General features: G+C 44.7%; 1 protein-coding gene across 4 annotated transcripts in view; it reads left to right on the top strand.

Annotated features, from left to right (window-relative positions):
• Positions 1–13,290, top strand: part of ctnna2 (catenin (cadherin-associated protein), alpha 2) — a 1,881,920-nt gene that overhangs the window by 1,516,876 nt on the left and 351,754 nt on the right. For all 4 annotated transcript variants that reach the window (XM_070866818.1, XM_070866819.1, XM_070866821.1 and 1 more), the window contains one exon: positions 5,585–5,741. In XM_070866818.1, coding sequence (XP_070722919.1) covers positions 5,585–5,741 — 157 coding nt within the window. The remainder of the gene's footprint in view (positions 1–5,584; positions 5,742–13,290) is intronic.

The raw sequence follows: 13,290 nt of genomic DNA, 5'->3' as shown, positions 1-13,290 counted from the left end.
TCTGTGCTCTCAGTTTGCTTTCAGACATCAGCTTGTGGATGAGCTGGGATATGTGGCAAAAACCTTTGGTCCCTGCCCCTGACTCCATCTCTCGCACTAACCACTCAAACAGGCTCAACCTAACTGTTCGCAACCTTGGTGTCCCATTTCACTCTGAGCTGAGCTTCAAACCCTATCACCTCTGTCCTTGCCTTCCCTACTCCTGCTGTGACCTTATCCACATTTGTGATTCCTCCAGAGTCGAGTACTGCAACTCACACCCTGCTGGCTTCCCAAGCTTCACTCTATAACAACTCCAGCTTGCCAAAACTCTGATGCTCTCGTCAAATCCCACAATAAGTCCCCCTCACTCATCACCCCTGTTCTTGCTCACCTTCATTAGTTCCGTGACCCTCTGCACGAAATTCAAAATACTCATTCCCATTTACGAGAATGTTGCCAAGACGGGAAAATTTTAGCTATGAGGAAAGATTGGATAGGCTGGGGTTTTTTCCTTTGGAACAGGGAATGCTGAGGGGAGACTTAATTGAGGTGTATATAATTATGAGGTGCCTTGATAGAGTGAATAGGAAACAGCTAGCAGTGAGGTCAATAACCAGGGGGCATAGATTTAAAGTTATTGGTGGAAGGAATAGAGGGGAGTTGTTAGAAATAGCCAAGTTAGGGTATTTTAATAATCAGGATCGACTGTAAACCGATCTGGTGGGTATATTATGTTGAATCAGAATTTAAGACAGAATATAACACATTAGTTATTAACCACTGATTCCAGGGATGGCTGGACTGACATATGAGGAGAGAATGGATCAACTGGAGTTTAGAAGGATGAGAGGGGATCTCGTAGAAACGTATAAGATTCTGACGGGACTGGACAGGTTAGATGCGGGAAGAATGTTCCTGATGTTGGGGAAGTCCAGAACCAGGGGACATAGTCTTAGGATAAGGGGTAGCCCATTTAGGACTGAGATGAGAAGAAACTTCTTCACTCAGAGAGTTGTTAACCTGTGGAATTCCCTGCCGCAGAGAGTTGTTGATGCCAGTTCATTGGATATATTCAAGAGGGAGTTAGATATGGCCCTTACGGCTAAAGGGATCAAGAGGTATGGAGAGAAAGCAGGAAAGGGGTACTGAGGGAATGATCAGCCATGATCTTATTGAATGGCGGTGCAGGCTCGAAGGGCCGAATGGTCTACTCCTGCACCTATTTTCTATGCTTGCACCACCCTATTCCAAATCCTAACCATTCGATGCGTAAAAAACGCCTGAAAGACCTTGAGCTGGACTTTCGGCTTTGATGTTTTTGGGGCGATAATGACAATGGGATGGTAAAGTTTGCGCCCGGGAACAGTTTGCGTCTCAATAAGTAAGTTTGGGCAGCTGGGCCCTGCGTCAGGGGGCGCAGCACTAAGGGAAGTGTTCCACACCTCTCTTAGGGTGTTAGGATGGGAAACTCCCGAGCTAAAGAGCCAGCCCGGAAGTGCTCCGAGAGATGCTAGAGTGGGGGTGGGGGGAAGAAACCCCCCCCACCCTCCAAAAGAAAACCCACAAAAGCATTTCCATAACATTGCCCATGCCACCACAACACAAATCTAAAAAAAAAACAGGGTTGTTGCACTTCTTCCGGACGGTGCTGCCCAGCGCCGCTGCTAAACCGGACCTGAGGATCGCTGTGGGGTGCTGGAGGCTTGCTGCCAACATAGGGCTGGAGGAAGTTGCATCTTTGGGGCAAGGCTGTGGCAGAGGAGCGGGTTTATAAATCAAAGAATCATAGAAATTTACAGCACACATGGAGGCCATTCGGCCCATCGCTCCAGGGCAAAAAACGGAGCGGCGAGGAGCTGAAAATCCGCCCCAACTTGGGTTTGGTCACATTTCCTAACTCTTCCATTACTGCTGAGCAGCCACTCCTCCTCTGTGAAGCACCTGCTGCTGTTCGACGATGTTAAAGGGGTTGTATGAATGTAGGTTGTTACAGACTCTGCCTCCAGGGCAAGGATGGCGATCAGTAATGCGGAATCACGTTTGTTTCAGTGTCAATAAATGACCCACAGCTTTGACTCATTGATGAGATTGTAGCTGGGTGCGATGAACAACAATGATTCCTGTGTAACTCAGATGTTGCATAAACTGTACAGTTGGCCACAGAAGAATTCCTGTCACTAATCGAAAAGAAAGACTTGCATTTATATAGTGCCTTTCACGAGCTCAAGACGTCCCAAAGCACTTTAAAGCTAATGAAGTACTTTTGGAATGTAGTCACTGTTGTAATGTAGGAAACATGGGAGCCAATTTATGCACAGCAAGCTCCCACAAACAGCAATGTAATAATGACCAGATAATCTGTTTTTAGTGATGTTGATTGAGTGATAGATATTGTCCAGGACACCGGGGAGAATCCCCTGCTCTTCTTTGAAATAGTGTCATGGGATCTTTTACGGGGCTTCAGTTTAGCGTCTCATCCGAAAGACGTCACCTCTGACAGTGAATCTCAGTACTGCATTGGAGTGTCGGCCAAGACGTGTTTGCCTAATCTACAGGAGTCAAGGACAGAATCTCAGTTCCTTTATCTTTATCAATTTTTCCAAAGCAAGTTTTGGCAAAACGGGGGCCAGGGAGTCTTCTCTGGATATGTGGGCTGTATGCTGCGGCATTGAGTTAGCGACCAGTAAAATCGCTGAATTGTGCTGAGATCACTGATCTTTTCCTAGGGCAGCAGTTGCCTTTGGTGTCCCAGAATCAGAAGAAGGGTAAAATCAGACTGGCTTCTGCTCTTGTTTGCTTCCCAGCAGTCCCCAGCTGGAAGTATATGTATGTGACTGCTAGGTGAGGGCAGGGTTGAGCAACAGTGATGGTCCCAGCAAGTCGAATAGTTTGCTGATTCTGTAAAACCTGCACATGAAGCATGTATAGTTGATTGAGATACTACAGGGCCGCCACTGCCCATGAAACTATATTCCAATGCCTTTGGGAGGGAGGGAAAGAGGAGAAAAAAAGATTAGGAAGAAGCGAATCCCTGGAATTATTATCACTGTTCATGCTGATTACTTCCCAACATCTAAGCAGAAATAGAATTGCCTTTCATAGCTACCAATAAATATAGATTTTATGCATAGATCAGGGCTTTTGATTGCGTCATCACTCCCTATCAATGTGCTATTTTTTGCATTGCACCAGTGTTCATTAGCTAATTATCAATAAGCTAATAGCAACAGATATATCAATAATTGAATTTGTTCCCTGCCTTTAAGGCAAGTTTGGTGGTATAAAAATCATACCATAATATTACAGCAAAAATCTAATACTTTGATGCTTATTCAATACAACAGATGTATTTAGATACAGTCTAACGTATGGGCTCTTTGCAAACACTTTTATCTTGTGTTCTGAACCCAAAAGCGGTTTCTATAAGCAGTTTGAGGGTGCATTTACACAACCCTCCAGGCTGTGTCACACCATTTTGCTCCAGAGTCAGGTTGCACCAATGCTAAAGCTGCAGTTTAACTGTAACCAGAGCTGAAACCTGTACCCTTATAAAGTCCAGAACCAGGGGACACAGTCTAAGGATAAGGGGGAAGCCATTTAGGACCAAGATGAGGAGGAATTTCTTCACCCAGAGAGTGGTGAACCTGTGGAATTCTCTACCACAGAAAGTTGTTGAGGCCAATTCACTAAATATATTCAAAAAGGAGTTAGATGAAGTCCTTACTACTAGGGGAATCAAGGGGTATGGTGAGAAAGCAGGAATGGGGTACTGAAGTTGCATGTTCAGCCATGAACTCATTGAATGGCGGTGCAGGCTAGAAGGGCCGAATGGCCTACTCCTGCACCTATTTTCTATGTTTCTATGTTTCTATGTTTCTAAATGCCATGCAATGTTTAGCTTGCCCGATTAATTATAGCATGATGATCATAGAAACATAGAAACATAGAAATTAGGTGTAGGAGCAGGCCATTCGGCCCTTCGAGCCTGCTCCACCATTCAATAAGATCATGGCTGATCATTCAACCTCAGTACCCCTTTCCTGCTTTCCATACCCCTTGATCCCTTTGGCCGTGAGGGCCATATCTAACTCCCTTTTGAATATATCTAGCGAACTGGCCTCAACAACTCTCTGCGGTAGGGAATTCCACAGGTTAACCACTTTCTGAGTGAAGAAGTTTCTCCTCATCTCAGCCCTAAATGGCTTACTCCTTATTCTTAGACTGTGACCCCTGGTTCTGGAACTCCCCAGCAACGGGAACATTCTTCCTGCCTCTAACTTGTCCAATCCCGTCAGAATTTTATATGTTTCTATGAGATCCCCTCTCCTTCTTCTAAACTCCAGTGGATACAAGCCCAGTTGATCTCGTCTCTCATCATATGTCAGTCCTGCTATCCCGGGAATCAGTCTGGTGAACCTTCGCTGTACTCCCTCAATAGCAAGAACATCCTTCCTCAGATTAGGAGACCAAAACTGAACACAACATTCCAGGTGTGGCCTCACCAAGGCTCTGTACAACTGCAGTAAGACCTCCCTGCTCCTATACTCAAATCCTCTAGCTATGAAGGCCAACATGCCGTTTGCCTTCTTCACCGCCTGCTGTGCCTGCATGCCAACTTTCAATGACTGATGTACCATGACACCCAGGTTTTGTTGCACCTCCCCTTTTGAGATAAGGTGGGATGTCCACCAATGTTCCCTCTAATTTTTTGCTGGGCCATGCGGGCCCAATAATCCATGCATGCGCGATTTTTGCATTTAAAAGCCGGTGAGCCAGTCTGCACGGGAGATCCGGACAAGGGGAACATTGATGCCCACATCATTCTTCTCTCTCTTTGACTCAGAAAATACACACTATCACACCAATCTGTGCAGGCTAAAACTACTTGGTTAGATTCATTTGCAGATTAATGAATCGTATTAGGCAGTCCCTCGTGTCGAGGATGACCCACTTCCACACCAAAAAGGAATGAGTCCAAGGTGTTTTAATGAGGGACCTGACATTCTAGGTCCTGAGCGACATATTGAAGGGTGGAAGATGCCTGTGAGTGGATTTTTTTAACGTGGGGTGGCCGTTGCACACCAGCCACCACATGGGCTTGACAGAGCTAGGTCTTGGTCCAGTGGCAAGGGTTAACCAAGATCACTGGAGACCAAGCTCTGCTGCATAGGCCTAGTGCACACACATACTCCTACTGTCCATAAATCACAATGTGGACTGGCCCGTGCTGCCCCTGGACCCTCACCTCTTCTGGGCCCCGAACAATATACAGATGCCAAATACTACAGCATGAAGCAGAAACAGCACAAACTTATAAAACATAGAATCAATGCACAAGGGGTTAAAATAACCGATTGAGAATATAAGTTTTATTAAATTTGATAAGCGGGAATGATTCCTGGCTTTCTGCACAACAGTCAGGATTGTGTTTTAATAGGCAATGCAACATGCAATGTTGTACATTGGGTTCATCCAGAGCTTCTTTCTTTGTCCAGAATTAAAAACTTGGGGAGCATTCCCTCGGCTCCTGAGTGCTGTAGTTATGTTAAGAGCTGTAAGAAATTTAGCCTGGCTACATTTCTGAGTGTGTTTTTTCTTTCAGGTAATTAATGCAGCACTGACCCTAGCTGCTAGGCCCCAGAGTAAAGTTGCCCAAGACAACATGGATGTGTTCAAAGACCAATGGGAGAAGCAAGTACGAGTCCTGACCGAGGCCGTCGATGACATCACTTCTGTTGATGACTTCCTGGCTGTCTCAGGTACAGTAAAAGGCAAATGAGCCAAAGGATCCGGAATAGCTCTGAGAGATAAAGCCACACCCAAGATATTTAAGCAATCTGGCTTTGTCCTATGATGCGTAAACACGAACTCCACTTCCTTGAAATTAAGACAACAACAACTTGCATTTATATAGTGACTTTAATATAATAAAACGTCACAGGTTGCTTCACAGGACAAACTATCAAACAAAATTTGAGATCATAGGAACAGGAGTAGGCCATTTAGCCTCTCAAGACTGTTCCGCTGTTCAATGAGGTCATGACTGATCTGCAATCTACCTCCATATACCTCCTTTTACCCGCCTTTGCCCCATATCCCTTAATACCTTTGGTTAACAAAAATCTTTTAATGTCCGATTTAAAATTAACAATTGACCTAGCATCAATTGCCATTTGCGGAAGAGAATTCCAAACTTCTGCCACTCTTTGCATGTAGAAGTGTTTCCGAACTGCACTCCTGGAAGGCTCGGCTCTAATTTTTAGGATATGCCCTCTAGCTTTAGATTCCCCAGCAGAAATAGTTTCTCCCTATCTAACCTATCAGTTCCCTTATTATCTTGAAAACTTCAATCAAATCGCCCCTTAACCTTCTAAATTCTAGGGAATACAACCCTAGTTTGTGCAATCTCTTCTCATAATTCAAACCCCCAAAGCCAATATATCTTTCCAAAGTTGTAGTGCCCAGAACTGCTCACATTACTCTAGGTGTGTCTAACCAGGGCTTTGTATAGCTGTCATCATCATCATAGACAGTCTCTCGAAAACGAGAAAGATTTGCATCCACTCTAAAAGTGAGTTCTCAGGTGGCTGTACAGTCCAATGCGGGAATTACAATCTCTGTAACAAGTGGGGCAGACAGTGGGTTGAAGGAAAGGGTGGGTGGTGAGCTTGGTTTGCCGCACGCTCCTTCTGCTGTCGGCGCTTGGTTTCTGCGTGCTCTCAGCGACGATGCTCTTCCTCCACTTAGGGCGGTCTTGGGCCAGGGATTCCCAGGTGCCGGTGGGATTGTTGCATTTTATCAAGGAGGCTTTGAGGGTGTCCTCAAAGTGTTTCACCTGCCTACCTGCGGCTCGCTTGCCGTGTAGGAGTTCCGAGTAGAGCGCTTGCTTACGGAGGCTCCTGTCAGGCATGCGGATGATATGGCCCGCCCAACGGAGCTGGTCGATTGTGGTCAGTGCTTTGATGCTGGGAATCTTGGCCTGAGCGAGAACACTGATGTTGGTGCACCTATCGTCCCAGTAGATTATATACAGTATATATATATATATAGACACCTCAAAGCGCTGGAGAAGTACCACCAGTGCTGACTCTGCTAGATCCTGCAAATCCATTGGGAGGATAGACACGAAGCTAATAAGCCGCAAGCGCAAGGCATTGCTGAACTTAAAGCAGCAACCCAATTCGGCAGCAGCAAAGCAGCTCTACAGGCGACTGAAGGCCGAGGTTCAACAAAAAAACCACAACCTAAAGAATAGAAACATAGACACATAGAAACATAGAAAATAGATGCAGGAGTGGGCCATACAGCCCTTCGAGCCTGCACCACCATTCAATAAGATCATTTACCTCAGTACCCCTTTCCTGCTTTCTCTCCATACCACTTGATCCCTTTAGCCGTAAGGGCCATATCTAACTCCCTCTTGAATATATCCAATGAACTGACATCAACAACTCTCTGCGGTAGGCAATTCCACAGGTTAACAACTCTCTGAGTGAAGAAGTTTCTCCCCATCTCAGTCCTAAATGGCTTACCCCTTATCCTTAGACTGTGTCCTCTGGTTCTGGACTTCCCCAACACCAGGAACATTCTTCCTGCATCTGTCCAGTCCTGTCAGAATTTTATATGTTTCTATGTGATCCCCTCTCATCCTTCTAAACTCCAGTAAATACAGGCCCAGTCGATCCAGTCTCTCCTCATATGTCAGTCCTGCCATCCCGGGAATCAGTCTGGTGAACCTTCGCTGCACTCCCTCAATAGCAAGAACGTCTTTCCTCAGATTAGGAGACCAAAACTGAACACAATATTCCAGGTGAGGCCTTACTAAGGCCCTGTACAACTGCAGGAAGACTTCCCGCATCCTATACTCGAACCCCTTAGCTATGAAGGCCAACATACCATTTGCCTTCTTCATCGCCTGCTGTACCTGCATGCCAACTTTCAATGACTGATGTACCATGACATCCAGGTCTCGTTGCACCTCCCCTTTTCTTAATCTGCCACCATTCAGATAATATTCTGCCTTCGTGTTTTTGCCACCAAAGTGGATAACCTCACATTTATCCACATTATACTGCATCTGCCACGCGTTTGCCCACTCACCTAACCTGTCCAAGTCACTCTGCAGCCTTTTAGCGTCCTCCTCACAGCTCACACTGCCTCCCAGCTTAGTGTCATCTGCAAACTTGGAGATATTACACTCAATTCCCTCATCCAAATCATTAATGTATATTGAAAAGAGCTGGGGTCCCAGCACTGAGCCCTGCGGCACCCCATTAGTTACTGCCCGCCATTCTGAAAAGGACCCATTTATCCCAACTCTCTGCTTCCTGTCTGCCAACCAGTTCTCTATCCGCGTCAGTACATTACCCCCAATACTATGTGCTTTAATGTTGCACACCAATGTTGCACACCATTTGAAAGTCCAAATACACCACATCCACTGGTTCTCTCTTGTCCATTCTACTCGTTACATCCTCAAAAATTTCTAGAAGATTTGTCGAGCAGGATTTCCCTTTCATAAATCCATGATGACTTGGACCGATCCCGTCACTGCTTTCCAAATGTGCTGCTATTTCATCTTTAATAATTGATTCCAACATTTTCCCCACTACTGATGTCAGGCTAACCAGTCTATAATTTCCCGTTTTCTCTCTCGCTCCTTTTTAAAAAATTGGTGTTACATTAGCTACCCTCCAGTCCGTAGGAACTGATCCAGAGTCGATAGACTATTGGAAAATGATCACCAATACATCCACTATTTCTAGAGCTACTTCCTTAAGTACTCTAGGATGCAGATTTATCAGCCTTGAATCCCATCAATTTCCCTAACACAATTTCCCGCCTAATAAGGATTTCCTCCAGTTCCTCCTTCTCACTAGACCCTCGGTCCCCTAGTATTTCCGGAAGGTTATTTGTATCTTCCTTCGTGAAGACAGAACCAAAGTATTTGTTTAACTGGTCCTCCATTTCTTTGTTCCCCATTACAAATTCACCTAAATTTGACTGCAAGGGACCTACGTTTGTTTTCACTAATCTTTTTCTCTTCAAATATCTAGAGAAGCTTTTGGAGTCAGTTTTTATGTTTCCAGCAAGCTTCCTCTCATACCCTATTTTCCCCCTCCTAATTAAACCCTTTGTCCTCCTCTGCTGTATTACAAAATTCTCCCAGTCCTCAGGTTTGTTGCTTTTTCTGGCCAATTTATATGTCTCTTCCTTGGATTTAACACTATCCTTAATTTCCCCTGTTAGCCACGGTTGAGCCACCTTCCCCATTTTATTTTTACTCCAGATTGTTGAAGTTCATCCATGTGATCTTTAAATGTTTGCCATTGCCTATCCACCCTCAACCCCCCAAGTATCACTCGCCAGTCTATTCTAGCCAATTCACGTCTCATACCATCGAAGTTACCTTTCCTTAAGTTCAGGACCTAGTCTCTGAATTAACTGTGTCACTCTCCATCTTAATGAAGAATTCTACCATATTATGGTGACTCTTCCCCAGGGGGCCTCAGAAAACAAGTTTGCTAATTAGTCCTTTCTCATTACACATCACCCAACCTAGGATGGCCAGCCCTCGAGTTGATTCCTCGACATAATGGTCTAGAAAACCATCCCTAATACACTCCAGGAAATCTTCCTCCACCGCATTGCTACCAGTTTGGTTAGCCCAATCTATATGTAGTTTAAATAGATGGTGGGTGGGGAAAGCACACGCGATCCAGCAGCTGGACGACAACCATGACGTGCGAGCATTCTTCAGCGCAGTCAATATCATTTATAGCCCAAGCATCCAAGGTCCCACCCCACTGCTGGCCAAGAATGGAGAGGCACTCATTAAGGACACCGAGGCATTGAGTGCCCGCTGGAAGGAGCACTTCACAGATCTCCTTGTATAGCTGTAGCATAACTTCTACTCCTTTATATTCTAGTCCTCTAGATACAAAGGCTAGCATTCCATTAACCATTTTGATTATTTTCTGTACCTGTCCATGACATTTTAATGATCTACGTACATGGACACTGAGCCACATCAGGGGCAAGTGAAAGAGAGAGGTTTTAAGGAGCATCTTAAAGGAGTACAGACTCATTGCAGAATCTACCATTCAAGCTAAAGTGTTACTAACATCCCAAAACCTTTTCTACAATCTTCATGCTTTTCTAATATACATCATCAAATCTTTACTTTCTAATTTCCCTCATCGCGCCCTGAACTCCGTTTGCCTCCCACATTCCCTCTTGCTGTTGCTCCCCAGGACTCCCTGGTGAAAGGTGGCAATATGCCCAAGTTAACGGCACACATGGCTCCAATTCATATAACTGAAGGGATGAGGCCTACTGGAGTACTTCTCCACTTCCATTTCGGACCCTGTGTACCTAACTTTGTAAGTCTCTTCCTCAGCTGAGGTCTGAAAAAGTTTATCTATTTATCAGGAGTCTTCTGGCTCTTCAATGTCCCTTGCCACCACTTCAGGTGTGGTAGAGGCAATCCCACTGGAACATTACCTAATTCTTTTGGTAGGTAATGATGGGTTCCCTCTTACCAGCGGGAATCGCTCGGATGCTAAGTAACCCTGAACCAGAAAAAGTGTCGGGGTCACGGCGGTGTCAGAAAGATACTCTGGGAAATCCAGCCCATTGTCAATTCCCGGGATTTGTGCTTGATCTCTCTGTTGCACATCCCAAGATCTGATCAGCCTTCCTTGTGCTACTACAATTTCACTGAGCTATCCACCAATATCTCCACACCCCATTTCCGTGATGTGTCCTGTAGCCTCGAGCCATTTCATTTTTATCTCCACTGTTTATTTCCCTTTCTGTGTCTCACAATCTTATATTTGTGCAGATTAAATATGTTTGCCACTTATCTGCCCAACTTGCCAACCTATTCATTTGTATTTGGTTTGCCTGTTCCTGATTGTTTGACACTCTCACTACCACCTCTATTTGGTGCCATCTGCAACCTCCGACTGCTTTGTTTCTGTCCCTAGCTCAGAATCAATTATAACTGACAATGACACCAATACTGACCCCTGTGGCACCTTAAAGAGTGGTGTTATATTGGCTACTTTTCAATCCTCAGGCACTTGTCTCATTTCTAATTATTCCCTAAAGATAGTGGCCTCTTCCCAAATCAATGTAACTCCCATTCTTAACCACTCTCTGCTTTCTCTGAATTAGCCAATTTTCAAATAATCTCAGAAACTTGACTCCTATTCCATACTATTTAGATAAACACGTCTATGGTACAATCTCAAAAGCTTTGCTGAAATTTAAATATATCACAGCCATAGAACTTCTGTTGTCAACAAAGTCTGTTGAATAATTCCAATAAATCTGTTGACAAGACTTTCCTCTCATGCTGATTCCCCCTTACCAGACTGAACCTCTCTAAGTGTTTCATTATCATCTTTCTCAAGATGCCAGCACAATCGATGTTAGACTCACTGGTCTATCGTTCCCTGCGTCACCATGCCCCTTTGTAAAGAGTGGTGTTATATTGGCTACTTTTCAATCCTCAGGCACTTTTCTCATTTCTAATTATTCCCTAACGATAGTGGCAAAGACATGATTTCTTTCCCCTTGTATGAAGTCCATCTGTGATCACTGTTCCCAAGGTATTCTCTGACTCCGACCTGTTATGCTATCTGTTGGCAATTACATGGGGCTGGATTTCGCGGGGGATCGGGTGGGAAAGTATTTTTTTTCCCCCAGTGGCTTAGGACCCCGCTGTGAACCTGCCGCCACGCCCCTTTCCCCGATGTTGGGTCTGTCAGTGCTGAGCACACCCGACACACAGCAGCGGGTTCAAAGCAGGCGATCCATTTCAGGTAATTAGTGGCTTGTTTAAAGCCACTCAAGAGTGAATTTCAGCTCACCTTCTGCATGTGACAGCTCACCCACAGGGTCCACGCTGTTCATGGACTACATCTGTCAAGCTGAGGCGGGAGTTTAGTGGCCATTGAATCAGCTGTTGAGTTGACAGTTTCAAATGTACAGTAAAAGTGCCCACCTTACAGAGATATCTTCTCTCATCCACAAACTCTTCCTCACCGTATTTCCGCAACAGAGTCACCATGCTGCAAGATTTTACACAATTCTTCATCCAGTCTGACCTCATTATCTCGCTCACCATTGACAGATCGCTTCTGTCATCTCTACTTCACCTGTCATCTATTCCATCAGCATAGGTGGCCTTAATGCTCTGTCATCTTGGTCTTCAGAATCCCACCACAATCATCCCCAACACAGCAGCACCAACAACAACACACATACAGGGTAAGATAAAGAAAGAAAGAGAAGCTTATGATAGACACCGAGAGCTCAATACAGCAGAAACTCTAAAGGAGTATAAAAAGCGCAGGGATGCAATTAAAAAAAGATACCAGGAAAGCAAAGAGAGAGCATGAAAGTATGCTGGCAAATAAAATCAGGGAAAACCTAAAGATGTTTTATAAATACATTAAGAGCAAGAGGATAACTAGAGAAAGAGTGGGGCCTCTTAGAGACTACAAATGAAATCTGTTTGTGGAGGCAAAAGACATGGGTATAATTCTTAATGAATACTTTGCATCAGTTTTCACAAAAGAGAGGGACAATGCAAACTTTGCAGTGAGGGAGGAGTAGTGTGAAATATTAGATGAGATAAATGTAGTGAGAGAGAAAGTATTAAAGGGCTTGGCAGTTTTGAAAGTGGATAAATCCCCAGGCCCAGATGAAATGTATTCCAGGCTGTTAAGAGAAGGAAAACAGGAAAGAGCAGAGGCTCTGACCATCATTTTCCAATCCTCTCTGGCTACAGGTGTGGTGCCAGAGGACTGGAGGACTGCTAATGTTGTACCTTTGTTTAAAAAGGGAGAAAGGGATAGACCGAGTAATTACAGGCTAGTCAGCCTAACCTCATTGGTGGGAAAATTATTGGAAAAAATCCTGAGGGACAGGATATATATTCATTTGGAAAGACATGGATTAATCAAGGACAGTTAGCATGGATTTGTTAAGGGAAGGTCATGTCTGCCTAACTTGATTGAATTTTTCGAGGAGGTAGCCAGGAGGGTCGATGAGGACAGTGCATATAATGTAGTGTATATGGATTTTAGCAAAGCTTTTCATAAGGTCCCACAAGGCCCATGGGATCCAGGGCAAAGTGGCAAGTTGGATCCAAGATTGGCTCGGAGGTAGGAAGCAAAGGGTAATGGTTGATGGAGGTTTTTGTGACTAGAAGGCTGTATCCAGTGGGGTTCCGCAGGGCTCAGTGCTGGGTCCCTTGCTTTTTGTGGTATATATCAATGACTTGGACTTGAATGTTGG

The sequence above is a fragment of the Pristiophorus japonicus genome, chromosome 2 (assembly GCF_044704955.1).
Source record: "Pristiophorus japonicus isolate sPriJap1 chromosome 2, sPriJap1.hap1, whole genome shotgun sequence".
Lineage (NCBI taxonomy): Eukaryota > Metazoa > Chordata > Chondrichthyes > Pristiophoridae > Pristiophorus > Pristiophorus japonicus.
The sequence above is the reverse complement of the archived record's forward strand: the minus strand, read 5'-3'. Positions and strand labels throughout refer to the sequence as shown.